This window comes from Mytilus galloprovincialis, chromosome 5 (genome assembly GCF_965363235.1).
Source record: "Mytilus galloprovincialis chromosome 5, xbMytGall1.hap1.1, whole genome shotgun sequence".
Taxonomy (NCBI): Eukaryota; Metazoa; Mollusca; class Bivalvia; order Mytilida; family Mytilidae; genus Mytilus; species Mytilus galloprovincialis.
Genome location: NC_134842.1, coordinates 21,188,556 through 21,213,343, shown reverse-complemented (window position 1 = coordinate 21,213,343; position 24,788 = coordinate 21,188,556). Strand labels below are relative to the sequence as shown.

The 24,788-nt window shown below is 31.9% G+C and overlaps 1 protein-coding gene across 1 annotated transcript in view; it reads right to left on the bottom strand.

Moving 5' to 3' along the window:
• LOC143075380 (uncharacterized) overlaps positions 1-24,788 on the bottom strand; it is a 29,736-nt gene that overhangs the window by 4,473 nt on the left and 475 nt on the right. The window contains exons 2-4 of the mRNA XM_076250769.1: positions 10,828-11,225; positions 8,687-8,916; positions 7,569-8,157 (exon numbers count right to left, since the gene is read on the bottom strand). Of these exons, the coding sequence (XP_076106884.1) occupies positions 7,569-8,157; positions 8,687-8,916; positions 10,828-11,056 (1,048 nt within the window). The 5' untranslated portion in view covers positions 11,057-11,225. The remainder of the gene's footprint in view (positions 1-7,568; positions 8,158-8,686; positions 8,917-10,827; positions 11,226-24,788) is intronic.

The following is a 24,788-nucleotide window of genomic DNA, read 5'->3' as shown; positions in this document are numbered from 1 at the left end:
CAATCTTTAAATAGAACATAATGCAATCACAACATGCACAATTATCACCACAATAAATATATCTGAAAAAGCAAATCTGTTTTAAACTTTGACTCAACTATAGTTGTTCAATAAATCATACATGTAGACTTGAATTAACTATTTAATATCCTAACTCTCTATTGTGGTATGGAACCTTGTACTTAAATTTCTTTCACACCGATACACTTATACTTAAGTTATTATCTGTGAACCAATTTATATTCCATGAACCAGTGATGTAAACCACAAAAAATGGTTCTCTCAAATTAGATATGATGTTCTTATTCATATTTTGCATTTCGGTCTAAAGTAATGAATTAGCTTAACATTCTCTATCAGGGATGAAGCTTGCATATCTCTGTTAAAAGAATCAAACTATGACCTACAAGACCATAGATGGCCAGTTAACTTGACCCAAGTATTTACGCATCTGTTTCGTAAACACTTGTCATTATTTCTGTAGAGGGTGTGAAGTGTACACAATTCTTTTTAAGTTATTTCATTGTTTATCTAAGATTTAGGAAGTTGGAAAGTTACTTGGATTACACTTATCTTGTCTATGATGCAATATAAGTGCTAATGTTATAATTAGAAATAAAAAATTCTCGTCTACGATGTATGACAAGTGTTGATTGTAATGCATTAAAAAAATCTTGTCTAAGATGTATGACAAGTGTTGGTGGAAATAAATAGAAGAAAAATTATGATGTATGACAAGTTTATTCATTAATTAAAAGTTTTTGCCTACGCTGTACCGCACATTTGTTACTTTATTCATTTACTCCTGTTTGTTGAACAGTAAGATATTTAAAAGTAATTCTTTTTTACCTGAAAGTCGTGTGTTCTCTCCAGAATTTGCACCTGTTTTACCTATACAGCTACACATTATTTTATTACAATGGCTGAATTTAATAATGCAGATTTATTGCTTTTGCAAGATGTTGAAAATGATGTTGACACTAATGAGGGTGATGGCTATGATTTTCATCGCCTTTTGGTTATTAATTAAAGATGATGAATTTTTAATAGGAAAACTAGAGGTAGTTTAAATAAATCCTCTTCTGAAACAGTTTTAAAACTTAGAAGTTTTATAAAAAGCACTGTCATTGCAAGTGACAAAGCAACAAAACCTGTCAAAAGGAAGTCTTAAAGTCCAGTGCTATTGGTATAGCTTCAAAATCTCCTAGATTTGTGAATATTTCTCCAGAGGAGATAGCACTGTTGAGATTTGAAATGGGCATGTCTATTGATACATTGACTCATCTTCTTTGGAAGGTTTTACAATTAAATGTAGAAACGAGCCTGTAAGAACCACGAGGTGTGCGACAGTTTCTATGCCTTCCACTCAAGCAGAGGTTGTAGAGAACCATGCTGCTGTATTCTTTAACAGTCCAATTTTGCCTGTAGAGGCTTCTTTAATGAAGATTTAGTTCTAGATTTTGATCTGGACTACTTTGATAGTACAGTTCATGTACCTCCTTCTGCAGTTTGTGCCAGAGCTGATGATAGTCAAGCCCCAGCTGAATTTGATACTTCTTTAATCCTGCATTAGGGTTTTCATATGCCTTTAGAGCTCCTTTTAGTGAGATGAATGATCTAGTATCTCAGTCTGTTGTTGGAACAGTTTAATCAAAATTTTGCTTGAGAAATCCCAAAATTAAATACAAAAGGAGAAAACTGGGTCTAAATTTTCTTTGGACTTAAGTTAATAGAGGAGAAATACTATCGAGAATCTTAGTGTGCCTTGGATAAATACATAGATATATACGGCACTGCCTAGACAGGCTCACATTATAGTTTCAAAGATTCAGGAAACCCACAGATACTTTGTTAAGGGGCTGACCGTCACCCCTATTGTTGAGTTGACTATTTTTTGTTGTAAGGATTAGCCATTAGATCTTGATAATACAAATAATTTATTGTCAGATTCTATTTGTTTGTTAGGCCATGGGTTTCTGATTGATCACAAAGGAGATGCTCAGCTCAAAAATATCTAAATGATAAGTTCAAACCAATTTGTAATTCTGATGTTTCGGTGGATTTATCACTTTTTTGTTCTGATTGCATTAAACAAATGAAGGAACTTGGTGATTATACCAAGATTCCTATAGCAAATCCTAGATTCCCTGGACGAGATTCAAGGTCTAACAATTATATTACTCCCATCAGCTATGGAAGAGACTAGTATCAATCTGTTAACTCCAAAGGCTCTGTCGGTCGATAGAGCGGATGACAATTCCCCTCATTGAGAGGGAGAGGGTTCCCAACAGGGAACTGAGAATCCCAAAGAGGTCACAATCTCAACTAGTGCCTATATATAGTAGAGAACTTAAATATTTTTCTTAGTTCCTAAGAAAGATGGGTCTTCAAGCCTGTTATCAAATTGAAAAATTTAAACAAACTTGTGCATTATCATCATTTGAAGCAGGACCATTTAAAATATGTTTAGATGTAGTTCAAAGGGATGATTATCTAACATCCATAGTTCTCACAGATGCATATTTTAGTACCATTGATTATATCAAATATTTGTGATTTAGATGGAAAGGACATTTATATGATTTTTATATTCTTTGTTTTGGATTGGCTTTTGCAGGATCATATTCTAAGAATAACCTTCATCCTGCAAATGCAATGTATGCTTGGATGAAGGAACAATATATCTATTTTTCAACTTTCTGTTTATCGTCTAATAACATCTCTGAATCTAGATTCTGAGCAAAAATGTAATAAAAGCATAGTTTGTGACACAGAATGAATGTGGTATTAAATAATTCTAAATTAGACACTTACCAATTATGGTTCAGTATTCAAATCCTAAATACATGGTCGAATTCAGCATATCAAATAACCACATTAACATCATATTTTTCCTTTTTTATCAAAATCAAACTAAGTTTTATTTTGAATACTTTGTAATTAAATTAAAAAAGTTGTATTTTGGACCCTTTTTGAATTTAATTTGAACCAATTTGATTAGAGGCCTCAGAATAAAAAAAAATGATCTAAATACACAACTAGATTCAGCATATTAAAGACTCCCAAGAATTCAAGACTTAGTTACACCCCATTGAAACTCACAGCTAAAAAAATTAACAAAGTATTGGTTTTGGCTACATTTTACTACACCAGTAGGGTCATAACTACTGAAATCATTCCTTAACTTTAACTTTATGAAATAACATCTTTTGGCACAATTAAATAGCAATGAATACATTTATTCTAAGCTTTTTGTCCCAAAATAAGAAAATGCAATTTTTTGGCCCCTTTTCAGCACTTTTTTATCAAACGGTTTTGACCATGACCCCTTAAATCAATCCCAACTTTCCTTTTGAAGTATGGAACCTTGTAGAATCCATACCCTAAATCACTTATTTGAAATTAGTGTCCTGAAACATTAAAAATGCTTGTTTTTTTTTTATCCCTTTGTGGTCCTTAATTGCTATACAGCTACAACAATAACCCCCACAATAACATAAATCCTGATCTTCGTGATGGAATGGAACCTTGTGCTTTAATTTAATACAGATCTGTGAACCAGACAAATATTTGTTTTCGTTTCCCCCCTTTATTCCTACTATAATAACCCTGAAGAATGCAAGATAAACTCAAACATTCTTTAACCCCTATTTATTGATCAGTATGGGTTATGATATTCTAGTTTTGAACCTTGTGGTAAAATTTCATAGAAATCTATCCTCTTATACACCAATTATTTTCCTGAAACATGAAAAATATTTGCTATTTGCCACTTATTCCTAAACAACTACGACAATAACCCCACAAAAAATATCACAATCTTCCTATTGTGGTATGGAAACTTGTGCTAAAATTTAACAGAGATATATACAGTCAAACTCAAGTTATTATCTGTGAACCTGACAAAAATTGTTTTTGATAGACATTTTTTACCCTTAATTCCTACACAGTTTTGACAAAATCCCCCAATATCAATCCCCACCTGCAGGCCTGGGGTAATGGTTATGGGTAATTGTAATGCATTGTAATATTTCATTTTTATATGTAATGCAAAGTAATTTGTAATGCAAATTTTCTGCATTATAATTATCTGTAACTTAATGATTACGTTAGTTAACAAGAGTGCACATGCTGAAATATCTCGCCTTCTTTCCTAGCCTTTGATATCATATTGATAGTCCTAATTATACAGCTTTACTACAACTTTCACATAAACTTAAAATGATCCAAGAAAAATGATGTAAGAGTCAGATAGGCAAAAAGAGAAATACATGTACACCTTACAATCATTCAATACTACAAATATAGTTGACCTATTGCTTTTAGTTTCAGACTTTACCAAGAAAAGTAAACATTGACCAATAAACCATGAAAAATGAGGTCAATGTCAGATCAACCATGCCAGGCAGACATGTACACCTTACAATCAATCTAAGCATTACATATAGTTGACATATTGCTTATATTATCTAAGAAACAAACTTAACCATGAAAACTTAACATTGACCAATGAACAACCAAAATGGTCAGATGATACCTGACATATATACAGCTTACAATACAACAAATATATAGTGGACCTATTGCTTTAAGAAAAACAGACCAAAACACAAACATAAACACTGAGCAATAATCCGTGAAAATGAGATCAAGGTAAAATAAAACTATGAGACTGACATGTATATCATAAAATATGTCCCTACACGAAATATAGTTGACACATTACATATAGTATTAAAAAAAAAGACCAAAACTCAAAAACTTAACTTTGACTACTGAACCATGAAAATGAGGTCAAGGTAAGATGACACATGCCAGTTGGGCATGTACACCTTACAATCCTTCCATACACCAAATATAGTAGACCTATTGCTTATAGTATCCTAGATATGGACTTGACCACCAAAACTTATCCTTGTTCACTGATCCATAAAATGAGATCAAGGTCATGTGAAAACTGTCTAACAGACATGAGGACCTTGCAAGGAAGCACATATCAAATATAGTTATCCGATTACTCATATTAAGTCTTAGAGCGAAATTAACATTACAAAAATTTGAACTTTTTTTTCAAGTGGTCACTGAACCATGAAAATGAGTTCAAGGACAATGGACATCTGACTGACGGAAAGTTCGTAACATAAGGCATCTATATACAAAGTATGAAGCATTTAGGTCATCCACCTTTTAAATTATAAAGCTGTTTAAGAAGTAAGTTAACGCCGCCGCCGCCGCCGAACCCTTTGTCGAGCATTCTGCAACTAAAGTCGCAGGCTAGACAAAAATCAATTTAATGCCTCCATTACCATGATAACTGTACATTACTTTTCATTACAAATTGATTTAATACATAAAGTTGAAGAATATACTAAAATAAAAATAAAATATTATATATATAACTATATTGATGACTGGAAAAAAAATGAAGATGAAATTTTCATAATCCTATACACACCTTACATATATTATAATGAACAATTGAATATAAGTCAATCCACACCTAATTAATATCAAAATGTTTTTATTACAATCATATCTCCTCAACTTATGTTTGTACTCACATATTTTTTTCACATAGCCTTTAACTACAGGCATTTCACAAGATAATCGTTTAATGACACATTTATTATATCCCTTTGAAATACATTATGATATCTGAATGATTAAGTGATCAATGTTTAGGTGTAATACCACCAAACCATGAAAGTAGGTCTAAAAAAATATTCCCTTGAATTTGACAGTTGTAGAAAATTAACCCTGCATTTCAATGCACTTAAATTTTTCTGCGTCATACACATGTATGTTGGGTGTCTAAAAGCATCATTCCTTTTTTATTTGATGGTCTTATAAAATATTTTGGAAAGTTAACGTTCCATCATTACCAAAGCAGGTAACCAGTAAATAACAGTGTAAAATTTGGGTTGTTTACTTTCGGTGATGGTTACTTTCTTATATGCAATGAAATGTAATGTGAAATTTTCACTGTAGCACTGGATAGGACTAAACTTTATTCATGCAAAGTATTTCTTTGGTTGAAATAAAGGTAAATACTGTACATTTGTTTAAAAAATGCCAATTTAACAAAGACTAATAGGGGATAATCAATGATTGTATTACACCTATAGCTATTTAATAGAAACAAAAGTATATGATAATTTTTTTTGTTAAAGTGCAAGGGACATGTTAAATTACCAGTATTTGAAGTACATGTGACTAACACTGTTTCTTTAATTCTATGGAAATTTACCCCTTTCCGAACCCATTGTATACAAAAAAATAATCAACGTGTGGTTGCTGGTGATCTCAAAAGATCATTGGATGATTTTAAGGGTCATGCATGACCTTTTTAGCTCACTGGATGAATATGATAACAGGTGTTAATGAAATTGACAACTTCGTGCAATGTGAAAGGTACTCGAAGGGGATTTTCGGTTAACAAAAAGAGAAAATTTATTGTTTAATCATTAGAGAAACAAATTCTTACATGGTTACTCGTGGATTATCGGACTTATCCAATCTCGATAGGCGGCTCGGACTTTAAAATTGATAATTTAACTATCTCGATTGGATAAATCCGATAATCAACTGGTATCAATGTAAGAATCTATTTATATATATGTGCATATACCCTGGTAAGATTAATCAATTTCTTATAAAATCCTGTTTTTGAAATGTTGGTTTTATTTATTAATTTCTAATAAAAATCTGGTTTTGAAATGTTAAACATTTCAAAACAGTTTTTTTTTAAAAAGAAATTGATAAATATTACAGGTGTATATGTACACACATATTAGTTTGTAAAATGTAATTGTAATTGTAATGGAAGAATCACAACGTAATTGTGATGTGATGCATTACATTGTAATGTAATGACCCAGGCCTGCCAACCTTCATATTGTCGTTTCGAATATTGTGATAAAAGTTTAACCTAAGAAATATCTCTTATACTCAAGTTATTGTCTTAAAACCAGACAAATAATTGTTTTTGGTCGCTTTTTGGCCCAAATTACAATTGTACTAAAATTCCTTGCACATCCGTACACTTACACTTATTCTAAAGTTATTGTCAGTGATCCAATATATTTTCATGAACAAGTAAAACTGACCTTTTTTGGCACCTAATTACAAAACAACAAGGACAATAGAACTCAAAAACAATCCCAAACATCCTTTAAAGGAATAGAACCTTGTGTTAAAATTTCATAGAGATCCTTGAACTAAGACTCAAGTTATTGTCCAAAACAAACAATAAAACGGAGATAACTTCCTAAGGGTATGATGAAATCCTTCACAAGGTCATCTTGCTATACTTCATGTGAAGTCTATCTATGATACACATTTGGTCTTCATTACTCCAATAGAAAGAAGGTGGAGGGCAAAGTTGGAAAAAGAAAAAGAAAAAAAACCATTATAAAATCAATAAGGTCTTTTCTCATTGAGGGGACTTTGAAGACTGAAAATTTAAATTGTGTACAAAGATCTTCATCTTATTAGAACATGCTTTCTTATTTAAAATTGTGTTAGAAATACAAGTCATTAATCATGCTAATATTTCAATAAGTCTATACCTCTTCTATTATGTGGAACTGGATCCTCAGAAAGAGATGTCAGCTTTTTCACATCCTCCTTTGTTTTTATCTGATCACTCTGAATCAAAGCTTGTGAAGTTTTCAATGTTTCACAAGCTGATTTTACATTTTGTACATCTATCCTCACTTCCCTCTGATCAACTTGCAACAACCCTTGCGATTTTTCTAAACTATGGTGTTCTAACTTTAATGTGTTCAAGTCTTTTTCAACCCTTTTCACATCCTTTTCTGATATAGTTTGTTCATGGTGTAGCAAATCATGAGATTTTTTCAAATTTTGATGGTCCGACTTTAACACCACTATGTCTTTTCTTGATTCTGTTTGTTCCATTTGAAGCAAATCACAGGATTTTTTAAAAATATCATGACCTGATTTAAATGTTTTCATGTCAGTTTTTATGTCTGTATGATCACTTTGAATCAAATCAAGCGATTGTTTAATTGATATAATGTCTATTTTTGCTTGCTGTACGTCACGTAAGATTTCTTGACTTGACATATCCAGTGGTTTTGTCTTCAACTGATCACATTCTAGCATTATTGCATTTCCTCCTAACCTGAAAACAGCCTGAAAAAAGTACGCAAAATACGTTGTCAAAATAGGCATCTCTCCATTTAACAATTAAAACAAAAAAATTGAGTAGATTTCTGTCTATTGTTTAAGCTTGTGTATTGTTTGTGCTTATACAGTTATACTGATATGTTATAGTTAACAAGACATGATTTGAAAATAAGTATAAAAAAAAATTGTCAAATCAGGGGAATAAGTACTCCTAAACAACATGGTATCATCTATTTGGAGCAAAAAGGAATAAGGTAGATATTAACATTCTAAGCATATTTTGTACTAGCAGATTTGATCTATTATAAATTTTGAGACACATTATATAAGATTTTATCCATGTTTTATTTTTAGCCACCAGGCTTATTGTCTGAGGGGGAAGCACAAACTTTTCATACTTATACCTGGTACCATACATCCAAATGTTGTATAAAATTGGTTCAGAAGTTTCATGAAAGAAGATCTTTGAACATGTTAACAATTATGACGATGGACACCAAGTGATGGGAAGTGTTTTGTTTTGAGGTTTACTTACACCACTTATATCCATCCATGCGGTAGTAAATAAAGTGCCATCTACCTTGGCGTCGTCAAGATGTGACAGCAAGTTTCTATAGTGTTTAATTCTAGCTAAATCTGATGCAGGTGTCGTTTCTGTAGTAACAGGCAGGTTGTCATATCCATTTATAGGAGGAGTCAAGGTTGTCAGATTCCTAAGCAATGCTATCATCAGAGTCACATCAAAAGTCTTAGAATCTATGATACCTGACAACAGAACACAAAATCTTAGAAAAATTGTTGATAAATTTTTAAATGTCTTTATTTTGCCAAAAGGTAGATAACCAAGCATTCCTGCCTTTAAAAAGTTCAAAGTCAATGCAATACATGTATAATATCTTGTTATTTCAGGTTATATCGGATTACTATCTAAAGTTAACCAAGACCATTAAGTTTGTCTCCAACAAGGAATATAAATATAAAAATCAAAAAGGTGTAATATCATTGCCTTAGAATGAAACAACTCTTCACTAAAGTTCAAAATTCAAACTATAGGTCACTGTACGACCTTAAATAATGAGCAAACATTGATTCGCATAGAAAGCTTAAAAAGGCACCATATACATGTAATGACTTGTTTCAAACAAATGAAACAAGAAAGAAACACATATTTAACATATACAGGGCTCACCAACCATAACACGGGGATTATCATAGTCATATTTTGCGCCAAATTTGAGACATTTTGATATTTGTTTTCTTTATCTTTCAATTTGATTTGGCTTTCCAAATGTTTTAATAACTGATGAGATTAGCATGCTTATGTTGGAAAAACTTTGGTCATACAAATAAAAAGTGATGCTTATTGATGAGTTTTAAGAGGTTCTGAGTTGATGCCATGGCAAATAGCAAAATCAAAAGTACTTTATTCAAATGATTTGCACCACGTGACTTGGTCCCTTTTGATCGAATTACTTCCTTAGCTTAAGACTAAAAATATAATTTATTTCAGATTTGCAAATAATCCAGTCCTTTTCCGTCATGTATCTAAAACTAATGTATCTTTAAAAACTTCCTTTGGCGGATATTTTCAAAAAATGCTGTGTAGTTCTAAAGGAAAATGCACAAAATTTGACTATTTACAAAATGAGAAGGTTGAATCATCAGGTCTGAAAAGAATTTGGCTGAATACTAAAAAAAGAAGGTTATTTAACTTTAAAATTCAACATACAAGGTGTTTCCCTATATGCGAACAAATCATGAACAATATCTTCTTGCATATGTATTTCTGTTATGAATCTTGCCATTTTACGATTTTCCGTCATTTAATTTGATCTTATATAGCAATTATACTATGCTAACGCTTCTGATTTATAAACTAAAAGGACCGAAAGATTTCAGAGAAAACAATGTCCATTTGTACACGGACAGAAGCCTAAAAACATGTACAATGCACCTATATGCAAACAAATTAATTATTCGACATATTGGCATTTTTAATTAAGGGGTTATATAATCCTTCTTTTAATGGCTGCCGTCATGATAAGGCAAAATGGTCGCTATGCAAATTAGCAAATTACTCCAAATTTTGCCCTATTGCTATTGCACATTTCATCACCAGATGTTTCACCTGCCCAGTAGTCAGCACTTTAATGTTGTCAAAAATATCTTTCATATGTTAATTTTTAAACCATAATGAAGACAACATCACTCATCAAGTACTACATGGTAAGAGTTTAGTCCGGTCGACATGTTTGCCAACAAGCGTGGCGTCTTCAGGACAATATTACATATGGAATTAATTATACATGATTTTTTAATAGTTGGTATTGTCTTTGCACTAGCTTTTAGCAATATATATATATATATATATATATATATATATATATATATATATATATATATATATATATATATATATATATTATACTATTCCAACCTTTCAGGTAGTGCGGGTGTCTTTCATTAACTTGGCACAATAGCCATTTACATAATATATATTTTTAAAGTTTTTAAAAGATCCATACATGATCATTCTAATTGAGATGTCCCTCTCCCCTTTCTCCCACGTTTAATTGTGATCCACACTATTGGATGAATGGTAGAAATAAAACCCAATAATACACGGTAAATAATGTCAGTGTACCTGTTTACCGCTATTTAGTTAGATTTACTTACCACTGGTAGGAAACAGGAGACTCCACTGTGCATTGTTAATAACTCGTTTTCTGCTCAAGTCATTCAGCTTTTGTTTCACTTTCTTATCATTTACTGTCAAACTTAAAGATGCTAGAGGAAATTCTTTATCAAACAGGACACGAACTGCACGTGGAGAAATTCCCGTAAGTAACAAAGCCATCCGTACATAGTTTTCCTCTTCTGGTGTGAGAGCACTACTAGATGCCATCTTGGTAAGCTTTTGAATATGTCACATTTATAGTTACTTATATATTGGTATCATAATAGACTATTATCAAAGGTAGAGTCATATGTTTTTAGAACTAAAGCAGATGGTTATGTTGGTATCAATATCTTCCTCCATGTCTACAACTAGTCCACTTAGAATTTATAGTGCCCTGGAAGAACAAAATAAGATCATCACAGTAAATAATTGTCTCTGAAAAAGTGAATGATCGAGAGTCACAAGCATACCGTTCAGTCGTAAATATTTCATGCATATTCTAAATAGTTATTGACTTGATTCACTAAACTTCGAAAAATTCATATTTTCATTTCTTATCTGTATGAGTGTCAAGAAAAAAGTAAAATATCAAAAATATCAAACGCCGAGGGATATTCGAAATGTCCTTTGTTTTAAATGGCATAATCAAAAGCCCAACACACATCAAACAAATTTAAAACAATTGTTTTAATGTAATTAGTGACGAAAATACAAAATGAAACAAAATACATCGGGCTTAATAAACTTAATTAATATACAAAACATTCTCAATGGTACTGACATTCTAAACGAAGGTAATGTCGGTTTATTCTGGCTTTTCCTTCATTTTGAATTTTATGGGTAAAATAGTAAAATTTTAAGTAGGAGTTCCCAGAATTTGTATGTAAACAATGGGAGTATGTAGGATTATGTTGTAACAACACTTAACTATATTTCAATATTTTATATATAAAATAATCAAAAATTTTTCGTAAATAATATTTAAAAACACAATATGAATTTATAGGCTCAATGTAATTGACAAGCATTTGAAATTATTTAGGTGAAAAAAACAATAAAAGTACATTTGTAAATGATACCAATTGAAATATAAATTTATGTTATAGTAATTGACCAAGCAAGTCGGTATATAGAATTTGATCTGCACAGCTCAGGTGACCCTTATTAACCCGAACGACGTAGGAGCCTATAATATAAACAAAATACCTGCGTGAACATGTCACGTATATACGTGTATAGATAACAATAATATTAAACCTAAGAAAACAAAGAAAAAATGGTTATACAGATATTTTGTTATTGAACACGGGTTATTAATCTTAAAAAAGAAGTTTAAATTCTAATTTTGAAACACACGATATACAGTAATGTAAAGGTGGCATGATATCAAATTTCAAATGGTGTTATTCAAGATTAAAATTATGAAGCCATGGTACGAAATGAAATATATCTCAAACATCTATTTGTTTAAATTTGTTATACAACAGTTGTTTTTTTTTCTCCATATTATACAGTGTATCTACTGCACCAGATGCGCTTTTATCTTACCTCCTTTACATTTCTAGGAATATGATTGGTTAAAAGCGACCTCGTGGAGACCGTGGATATTCAATATCAGGTTAGTAGGTAGGCGGGGCTTATTTCAATACACGGTTAGCAGTGGATTTACGACTTAGGCACTGTTTGATTATTTAAAAGTATTGAAAGTTCTTCTTAATATTGTTATATCGAGGTTATTGATAATAGATATTTATCGTTTACATTTTTTTTTAGTGCAGACCAATTGAAGAAGGTTCTTAAAATTGAACACTTAAACACTTTAATACAGATACAAGATGTGATATAAAAGCAAATAAGGCAATTTGAGTCTAAATTCAGCAAATAAAGATAGTCGGTAAGATAAACTCGTTACATAGTGTGCTAGTGACCTAATATGGTAATACAGGGTCGGTTAATTCCATATGGGGTTCGGGCTTCGCTTTCACCCTTTATGGAATTTACTGACCCTGTATATATCATAGTAGGTCACTAACACACTATGTAACTAATACTACAGAAATAATATCACATCAGTAATCGTCGAGGCTAAACAATTTAAAAAACTAACACTTAATAGAAGGAGACCAAGATACTCTTTCCGAATTTATTAAGGCTGCGAGTTCGTTGACACAAATTAGAATAAAGAAACTGAAGGGGCCTATCAATACACATGATTCGTCAATCTTTTAAGACCCAAATGTTGCAAGACACTTGTCCTAGCTCCATGACAAGTATGTTGTTGTCCCAGCAGATTAAGCCCCAAACAACATCGTTTTCATGTGTAAATCCCATTACATAAACTGCTTGAAAAATGAATTAATTAGGTGCTGACAATTCACCTAGAATCTCAACATATACACTTACGACACCTACTAATGAGGATATCTTGGTCTGTTCTATGTTCCTTTAGAATTTCAACCAAAGAGGAAGATCTAGATCTTCCATCACTATATAGGATACTTTAACTTTATTATTGTTTTTACAAACAACAGTATATTGCTGGGTCTTCCAAGTGGTCCACGAAATCTCTTTCTAAATTATTAACATCTCTTTTCTCTGCAATCAAAGCAGGGCTTCAAAGTTATTGTGAAACTCCCTAATTTAGAGATGGCGTAAATCAAATGTGGATACTAAAAAGAATCAAAGATCTTTTAGACAAAATACAATTAAAGACTCTCTCATCTTGCAATAGTTAAAAAAAACATTGCACTTTTCTCCACTTTACATATGTATTCCCCATTCAAAATTAAACTTAAAGACAAATTGAAAGAGTTGATATTGCTTTGTTTCATAAAAGGAACGGCCAACGTAGATTCAAGAATCCTGTCCTAGGGACGGTTCAGTCCTACCTTTCAAAGAGTCACTTTGATTCAAACAAGAAAATTCTGTGAAACTGACATTATCAAGATCCTTGATTTCTTTATTGACAACATATTTGTTATGTTTGCAGGATAAGTTTTTCAACAATATATCGGCATCCCAATGCGAACCGATTGTGCCTCACTTTTTGTCGACATGGTTCTTTATTTTTATGACGCTGACTTCATACAGGAACTTTTTTTTGGAAGAGAAAAAACAAGTAAGCAATATCCTTTAACTTTATCCTCCGCTATAAAGATGATGTTCTCTCACTAAATAATTCAACATTTGGTGACTATGTTGAACGTATCTATTCCATCAAACTGGATATACAGGATACAACAGATGCAGTAAAGTCTTCCTCGTATCTTGACTTACATCTAGAAATTGACAATTGGGGTCGGTTGAAAAAAAATTTACGACAAAAGAGATGATTTCAGCTTCCCTATTGTGAACTTTCCGTTTCTATGTAACAACATTGCGGTAGCGCCCGTATACGGAGTATATATCTCCCAATTGATATGATATTCCGTACTTATATTTCCTATCATGATTTCCTTGTAAGAATGAAGCTGCTCACATGGAATTATTAAACCAAGAGTTCCAAATGGTGAGGTTGAAAATCATCCCTTCGTAAATTTTACGGACGCCATCACGAGTTGGTTGCCTGTTAAGGAATATCCGTTTCACAGATGATATCGGCTTTATTGATTCAAACGCAGCATTTCTTCACAAAATGAACTTACAGTAATGATTTTTCAATTAAGCAAAATTGACCTTTAAACTCTTCAAACAGAATATTGTAATGTATCTTTGTAAAAATGCATTTGAAGAAATCAGATTTTGAATCATACTTGGGATCTTAGAAAAATACCATATCTAAAGTTGGAGAGCCTCAATTACAACACGTTTTGAGAATAACTGGAAAATTACCAGAAGTAAATAACGATTAAATAATAATATGAGTACGTACTACAGTGATTAAAATAAGTTGAACAAAACTATTGTATCGTTGTTCTAACAAATCATCTTATTACCTGTACCGTATAAATTGTATAAATCATATTTGACTGTGGATTCATTTATAAACGAGGAAACCAAGTTTTAATTAGCGTTTTCTTGAATATATAATTTCGTGGTTTTGCCAAAGTTTACGTACAAGCGTAAAGAAAATGTGTTATACCTGGAAGAATTGGATTCTTTTTCACTTGTTCCCACGAAATCCACGAAATGTAACCATTACACAGATACTAGTTTAACGACAAGTTGAACAACAAACCCTAAATGTTTAATTGGTTTAAAAACACACAGAAGACCGCATATCAAGCGGGTCTAACTTGCTTTTACGAAGTCCTAAGTTCACCCCTGATGTTTTAGGGCTTCATGTTTATAAGTCTTTAGATGTGTTGTTGTTTGTCTTTTCATCGTTTTAATTGTATTGCCATAGTGTTATGATCTAAAAATGCTCCCTTGACATCTACTTTCTCTGTTTTGCTCTTATCTGATATATTTCAAGTTTATAATTTATCATTTGCTGGAGTTTTAAAAAAGAAAAACACCTCATCAAGTGTGTCCTGAAATTTCTTCACTCTCAGGAGTTGAATTCTATTTTTGATTAGTTATCGAAGGTATCAGGCTTATAATTTGATACGTCAAACGCTTAAACGAAACGTTGTGTTCTTTATATGTGACGTCACAGTAGGAACTTCCGAAGAGACTCAGAACATTTGACATCATAATTGAATTTATTTAGAGATACAAAATAGTTTTGTAACGCCGATCGAGAAATGTGAAAATAGAATGAAAATAAGATAAACATACATATACCATTGTATACATCTGTGTATTGACATAGACGAGAAATCATATGTACGTAATTGTTCCATTACTTGATCAGAGTTGATACACTACATTATGTCAAATGTGTACTTATTCTTGGAAAAAAATATTTAAATTATAGTCATTTTGTGGCTTAAATTTTCTACTGCAAGTACTATAGGATCAGTAATCTCTGTGTTTTATCGTATATCTTTTATATATATATATATATATATTTTATATCGTTATTTCGTTATGTGTTTTTATGCTGTGTCCGTACATAATATCAATTGTCTTGAATAGCAAGCATACTGATAGATTTCATGCGATATTAATTGGTATATGCTCTAAGGGCATATTAAAAATACATCTGAATTATTGAAACTACATTTCTGGGTATTCAGATTTAGAGGCCAAATAAAAGCGGAAGTCAATTTCTTAATTGAGAGATGAAAATAATTGATTTAATGCTAAATTTCACAGGCACTTGTCTCAGATTTTTTTCCTTATATACCTACATATAACATATTAAGATGTATAGGAATTTTTTTCTGAGACAAGTGCCTGTGCTAAAATTGTAACATTAAGGATATAAAGATATCGTCTTAGTGATTATGTTAATAGTAAGAAATGTTTCATTAATTTTGAACTTCTTGCATAAATATGATATAAAATGTGACCGGACTGTAACTGTATGGTTAATATATATGCAAATTTTAATTTGAATTATTATGACCATTATAATCCAATTAGCAATTTCATCAACGTTGTTTTTAACGTCATGTTATCATTTTTAGTTCCTATAAATTCACAAAGCTAGTTGAATCCCAACACGCACAACAATACTAAAAAATTGTAAAACAAAACCATGTTTAATTTTTAAGGCATGACCTTACAAGGCAAACAAAAGGATTTAAATGGACATGAGCGCATACGCTGATATGTCTCGCCTGTGTTACTGATATAATTTTCATTTAATGCAGGATTTTCTGTAACAGTGACTGTTTTAGATTTTCCTTGGAGTTCGGTATTGTTATCATTTTACTTTATAATGAAACTCATTTACCTGGATGATCGACAAATTTAGGTTTATGCGAATCCTGTAGTAATACACTTAATTTACAGACTTGCAGCACCATATTCAGTAATCAGTAGTTAAATAAACACATCATAATAATTGAATACGCAAAATATTACAATTGTTATATCGAGGCCTTTTATAGCTAACTTATTGGTATGGGCTTTGCTCATTGTTGAAGGCCGTACGGTGACCTATAGGTGGTAAATTCTGTGCCATTTAAATTTTACTATTAGAATCGAAAACATGTGATCATTTCATGCTCTATACTAGTTTTAACATGTATACGCTTTATATTTGTCAACATGTTACATCTCACTTTCGCTCGGTATAAATATATTGATGTATGTTATGCCCACCCATGTTGAAAGAAGCATACATCATGCCATGAAAGATGTATATCTTAATTGTTTTTATTTTTAATTTCAAATTAGTCTTTAAAACTTCCAGTACGAGAGCTCCCAAAAGCAAAACAAATGTGTTAGTGTGTTTAACAATTCAATATAACTTGTACATATAAATATTCGGTAGCTTGCGATTTTTTATTCTCTCATTAATTTGGGTTATACATATTGGGATTATCGACATATTTTATAATCTATTCACTATTTTGTTTAATCGTAAGTGCATTTCAACTGTATTTATTCACTGTTGTGTATACATTTATACAACTAAAATCAACTACTTATATGCTCATGCAATGATTAATTGTAAATTTGATATTGCAGAATAAACAACAAATTATATTGATTATTTAAAAAAATTCAAATTTAAATGTTGAACAATCAGAACTTTTAATGTGGGACATCCAGAACTTGTACAATTAGAACTCCTAAAGTAAGGCAATCATGACTTTTTATATTGGACAATCAGAACTCCTAATGCAGGACAATGAACACTTTCAATTTGGGACAATCAGAACTTTTAATGTGGGACAATCAGAACTTCCAATGTAGGACAATCACAACTTTTAATGTGGGACAATCAGAACTTCTAATGTGGGTCAATCGGTGTTGACATTAATATCAATAATGTGGTCATTTTTATAAATTTCCTGTTTACAAAACTTTGAATTTTTCGAAAAACTAAGGATTTTCTTAACCCAGGCATAGATTACCTTAGATGTATTTGGCACAACTTTTTGGAATTTTGAATCCTCAATGCTCTTCAACTTTGTACTTGTTTGGCCTTATAAATATTTTGATATGAGCGTCACTGATGAGTCTTATGTAGACGAAACGCGCGTCTGGCGTACTAAATTATAATCCTGGTACCTTTGATAACTATTTACACCACTGGGTCGATGCCACTGCTGGTGGACGTTTCGTCCCCGAGGGTATCACCAGCCCAGTAGTCAACACTTCGGTGTTGACATGAATATCAATAATGTGGTCATTTTTATAAATTTCCTGTTTACAAAACTTTGAATTTTTCGAAAAACTTAGGATTTTCTTAACCCAGGCATAGATTACCTTCAATGTATTTGGCACAACTTTTTGGAATTTTGGATCCTCAATGCTCTTCAACTTTGTACTTGTTTGGCTTTATAAATATTTTGATATGAGCGTCACTGATGAGTCTTATGTAGACGAAACGCGCGTCTGGTGTACTAAATTATAATCCTGGTACCTTTGATAACTATTAATGTGGGACAATCAGATCTATTAATGTTCAGAAACCAGAAACCAGAAATCTAAAATCTTTAAAAGTTGAACTAAAGGGAATTAACTTTTAACTACGGGGTTCATCCCAGTAATTATAAAGAGTATCTTTTGGGTCTCCATGTTGAACTAACGGGAATTAACTATAAACTATGGGATTCAACTCAGTAATTATAAAGAGTATCTTCCGGGTCTCCAAGTTGAGCTAACCTCATGTAAACATCTATTTTTCTCATTTTATACAGCTTCAACTTTTGTTCTCAATGTACAAGAATGTTGGGTATTTGAAAGGTGTTAATTATTTGGAATCTTTAAACAGCCTATAATAAAATTAACGGTACCAATTTTCTTGCACCAGATGCGCATTTCGACAATACATGTCTCTTCAGTGATGCTCGTGGCCAAAATATTTGAAATCCAAAGCTTATACTATATATAGTATATAAGATGAAGAGCTATAATCCAAAAGGTCCAAAAAGTATAGCCAAATCCTTGAAAGGAATTAGAGCTTTGCATGAGGGAGATACATTCCTTAATCTATAATAATTTCTTATATTTTGTAACAGCAAACTTAAATAACACAAAACATCCGTATTTTCATGCCAGTACAGAAGTACTGGCTACTGGGCTGGTGATACCCTCGGGGACTAATAGTCCACCAGCAGAGGCATCGACCCAGTGGTAGTAATAAAATTAACGTTACCAATTTTCTTGAACCAGATGCGCGTTTCGACAATACATGTCTCTTGAGTGATGCTCGTGGCCTAAATATTTGAAATCAAAAGCTTACATAAAAAATGAAGAGCTATAATCTAAAAGGTCCAAAAAGTATAGCCAAATCCTTGAAAGGAATCAGAGCTTTGCATGAGGGAGATACATTCCTTAATTTATGATAATTTTTTATATTTTGTAACAGCAAATTTAAATAACACAAAACAATCCGTATTTGCATGCCAGTACCAAAGTACTGGCTACTGGGCTGGTGATACCCTCGGGGACTAATAGTCCACCAGCAGAGGCATCGACCCAGTGGTAGTAATAAAATTAACGGTACCAATTTTCTTGCACCAGATGTGCATTTCGACAATACATGTCTCTTGAGTGATGCTCGTGGTCAAAATATTTGAAATCCAAAGCTTAATATATAAACGATGAAGAGATATAATCCAAAAGGTCCAAAAAAGATAGCCAAATCCTTGAAAGAAATCAGAGCTTTGCATGAGGAAGATACATTCCTTAATTTATAATAATTTCTTATATTTTGTAACAGCAAATTTAAATAACACAAAACATCCGTATTTTCATGCCAGTACCGAAGTACTGGCTACTGGGCTGGTGATACCCTCGGGGACTTATAGTCCACCAGCAGAGGCATCGACCATGTGGTAGTAATAAAATTAACGGTACCAATTTTCTTGCACCAGATGCGCGTTTCGACAATACATGTCTCTCCAGTGATGCTCGTGGCCAAAAAATTTGAAATCCAAAGCTTATATAAAAGATGAAGAGCTATAATCCAAAAGGTCCAAAAAGTATAGCCAAATCCTTGAAAGGAATCAGAGCTTTGCATGAGGGAGATACATTCCTTAATTTATAATAATTTCTTATATTTTCTAACAGCAAAAAATAACACAAAAAAATCCGTATTTTCATGCCAGTACCGAAGTACTTGTTACTGGGCTGGTGATACCCTCGGGGACTAATAGTCCACAAGCAGAGGCATCGACCCAGTGGTAGTAATAAAATTAACGGTACCAATTTTCTTGCACCAGATGCGCATTTCGACAATACATGTCTCTTCAGTGATGCTCGTGGCCTAAATATTTGAAATCCAAAGCTTAATATAAAAGATGAAGAGCATAAGTATAGCCAAATCCTTGAAAGGAATTTTAGTAACCGGTAGATAAAGTAAGAATCAACAGTCATCGTATTGCACGCTAATTTGAACTTTGGTACAACTACTGCATCTACCCGTCTCAGTGACTTCGTAAATGTAAATAAATAATTCAACTGGATGCAACTACCAGACCTTTGGCACAGCTCGCGTATATTCAGGCATAGCATCAAAAATGAAGTCTAATATAAGCTCTTCTTAACGTTATGTAACGATTAAAATTCATATTCTTAAAATAATTGTCCGGTTCACGTATAAAAATGTTTAAATCTTTTATGAACACAAGACTAACTAAACATCAAATAAGAATATCAGTCGTTATACACGTTTAATTCAATAATTAGTTTCTTGTAGTTGATCCACAATCTTGTCCTAGCATATATGTGTGTTTGTTCATTTAAACATTTATTTGTATCGTGTTGTTAACGTTAAAACATGATCGTTTGTTTTCATATCTGATCATGCGTGCAATGTGTGACACCTATCCTTGATACATATAATTGTTTAAATTTTCTGATTAATGTGTTTGACCAAATATGAAAACCTTTGGGACATTCCGTTTCAATTTTTTTTTTCGGAGTTCGGAATTTTTATTTTACCTTTCACACCTGATATATATTTTCTAAATCAAAATTTAACAAAACAAAAAAAAAACCCATCCTCGACCCTGACACATTCAAGTCGGTGCTTTTTAATTTCGACCTTTCTCTATACGATAAACTCATCATAGATACCAGGACTAAGTTTTATATATACACCAGACGCGCGTTTCGTCTACAAAAGACTCATCAGTGACGCTCGAATCCAAAAAATGTTAAATAGCCAAATAAAGTACAAAGTTGAAGAGCATAGAGATCCAAAATTCCTAAAAGTGTTGCCAAATGCAACTAATGTAATCTATGCCTGAGGGAGAAAAGCCTTAGTATTTCAAAAAATTCAAAAAATTTTGTTAACAGACAATTTATAAATATAACAATATCAATGATAATTCATGTCAGCACAAAAAGTAAAATATCATTTGTTTTTATGGAGCGGCGTAGAAGAGCCACAGATTAGTATATGTCATTTAAAGGAGGAGACAGACTGCACTATACTCAATTTAACTATGAAGTGTTAATTATCTAAGAAATTTAAGTATTTGTTGTATATTTTTTTTATTTCAAAATATTGTTGATAGGCAACTAAACTCATTAAGGAATGACTGTAATATTTATTAGACGCGTTACATCCCAACTTAAATTATTAATAATTAAACGTTATATATTTAGAATAAACTATTTAGACATATCCTTTGAAACTAAGACACACAAATGTTTGTGGCACAAAATCGTCTGTGTCTGCTCGGCCGCAGATAATTCGCAATTCCTGATTTTGTCCTGTTCGCAATGTAACATAGACATAATCGTTCTAGTAACTGTTTTAGTCTTCGGACGGGGCAGACAATATCACAAAATAAGTCCAAGCATAAAGGAGTAGGTCCGGTAAGGACCGATTTTGGCCTCAAATTTCAGTTTTATCTGACGAAAGATTTTGACCACTTTTTAAACACTTAAGTGTCTATTTCATATAATTCTATTAATTTTTGTGAAAGATTTTAACTTTATTAGTCATTAAAAACGATCCGATTAAAGCTCAAATATGAAAAATCTACCAAATTTGCGAAAAAATGTCACTTTTCAGATGGTTTTTGTCAAAAACGAAAGTGGCCGCATCCGTGTTCATCCTCAATCTTTATATATGTTATGTATTATCATTAAATACAACTTCCATTTCAATATTTTGGATGAACACGAATGCGGCCACTTTCGTTTTACACGGAAACCGTCTAAAATTTAAGTAATTTTTGTTAAGATTTCAGTAATTTAGCATGACTTAATGGTGCTAGTACCCAATATATGTGCATTGTATTGTAAAAAAACAGCCCATATTTATGTAGCAGCACCATTCTACTATCCAATAAATAACTAAAAGTTTACATTTTAACAATTTTGTAAAACTGCTATATTTTGGGGCCAAAAAGGTGTCTTACTGGACCTACTCCTTTGTAATTGCAATCATATGCATAGCCACATTTTACGATTTCTTCGATGTGTTGATGACCCATTTGTGCCCTTGCTCTTTTGTCGAGTTGTTGTCTCTTTGACACATTCCCAATTTCCATTCATTTTGTTAAAAGGATTTCATGAAATCCAAGCATGAATAATACAACCTGTCAAATGCATTTAATCTTGCAAAAAAAAATCTGGTGTGCTAAACTTACCTGTACCGAGTCAGAAATAGGATACTTGTTTTTCACTTGATTAAAAGTGTTTGATTTTGGCAGTTTGTTTCGACTTTCCCCTTTTTTCAACTTTTCTTGGCTTTCGGTATATTTGGAGAAATGTTAGCTTTGCGGTCGAAATCGTTGAAGAAGTCAGGTTCACGTGTTCGAAAAGTATTTACAAACGGATTTGAACTGATCATATAAGGATTCCAATTGGCATACATTTTTGCGACAAATGTATACCCAAGTTGATTCAAGTTAAGATTCTTTTTGTCAAAGATTTTCCACGTCAGGAATACATGTATGACAGTTGTATTTTCATTTGCTTCTTTGGTTAATTATGTTTGATTTTGTCAGTTTTTAAAGACTTTTCCTTTTTTAAAGTTGACCTTTGAGCTCGTTATTTTGTTATTATTATTCGGTATCAAAATCCTTAACAAAGGTAAAGGCAATACTATCTGTCAATATGACTAATTTCCATTCTTCAGAATCTCTTTTATTTTTTAACCTATAATACCAAAAGAGCGCAGCTGAATACGCCCACAGAGGTCCAAGCCTGAACAGTTGGATCTGAATTTGGATTGTAATTAAATATTTGACATATTAAAGGTTTCTGAACAAATGTAGTCACACTGAATAACGCGCGTAGCGGGTTATTTAACAGTGTGCACCACATTTCTTATGTTATTTTGAATAGACAGAAAAAATATTATAGTCATTTCTTATAATTTGATTCTAAATTCCATTTTCAACCGTAGAAAACAATGAAAAAAGCGTTGATGACGTCAAGGTCACATATTAAATTATTTCTATGGGCTGATAACAAAATAACGTCAGCCAATCAGACGACGCGTTACTTCCCAACTTGAATTATTAATAATTCCGGCTATTCCTACATTTTGTATTTTACTATTCTGGCTATTCCTACATGGGGGATTACATGTTGTTTTTGCAAAAATATGTTGTTTTAGTCATTAGTGTCTAATTGGATCAAAAGTAAATTTAAATGTGGAAATTGAATAAAAAGTATTTTAATATGTAAAAAATGGGATTTTTTGTTTGTTTATGAATCAAGTATTAAAATTAAGTGTTTTTTTAATACAGTAGAATTTCTAGAAACTTATTTCAAAGAAAAAGGAAGTTACAGCATTTAAAATAGTCTGGAAAATAAAATTATTTCAAAGAAAAAATGGTAAAAGCATTTTAAAATAAAATAAAAAAAAGATATGGTATGATTACCAATGAGACAACTCTCCAAAAGAGACAAAAATGACACAGAAATTAACAATTATAGGTCACCGCACGGCCTTTAACAATGAGCAAAGCCCATACCGCATAGTCAGCTGTAAAAGGGCCCGAAATGACAATGTAAAACAATTCAAACGAGGAAACTCACGGCCTTATTTATATAAAACAAAATGAGCGAAAAACAAATATGTAAAACATAAACAAACTACCACCACTGAATTACAAGCTCCTGACTTTGGACAGGCACATATATAAGTGAACCTTGCTTTTCATGTCCTTTACATTGATTAAGACTTTGTAGTCTCTTGTATATTCAATTCATAAGTGCAATGCATTACTGTGTGAGTGTTATGATTAATGTCAATTGAGTGTATGTTTGGTACTTTGTTAAGTGCAAATCAAAATTTAGTGCTTCGATTTAAAGAATAATCATTAAAACTTAATTTATATCTCAATTGATATTATTAATTTACTTGTATATATTAATGTTTACACCTAAATAATTGCAATTGCTTGTGAATAACATTATGCCTATACATTCATTTTGTTTTTTTAATATTATTTATACAAAATGTACTATGAAATTATTAATCAAAATATTGTAATATACATGTATAGGGAGCCCTAAGGCAGCAACCATTTCTTTGGGGGGGGGGGGGGGGGGGGAATGTGGGGGGCTATGGTTTTTTTTTGAAAAAAAGTTTGTTTCCAGTTTTGGAGAAAAAAATAAGTTGTTTTTGATTCTGAGAAAAAAAAATGTTTGTTTCACCCTCAGCTGCCACTATATCAAATACTAAAATTGAAAGAAAAAAATTCTTTTCGACTTGTCGCGAAAAAAAAAATTTGTCCAGAAAAAAAAACCATGGCCCCCCTAGAAAATCACTAGTGTGGAGCTAGCCGGTGTTACTAGTCAGAAAATCAAATGGTTGCTGCCTAATATAAACTATTCTTTTTCTATATTTTCCACAAGATTTACCTGGATTTACCTTGATTCATTAGTCTAGTGTTGTTACAACATTATCCTACATAATCCCATTGTTTACATAAAAATTATGGCTATTCCTACCTAGAATTTTACTTTTTTACCTATAAAATTC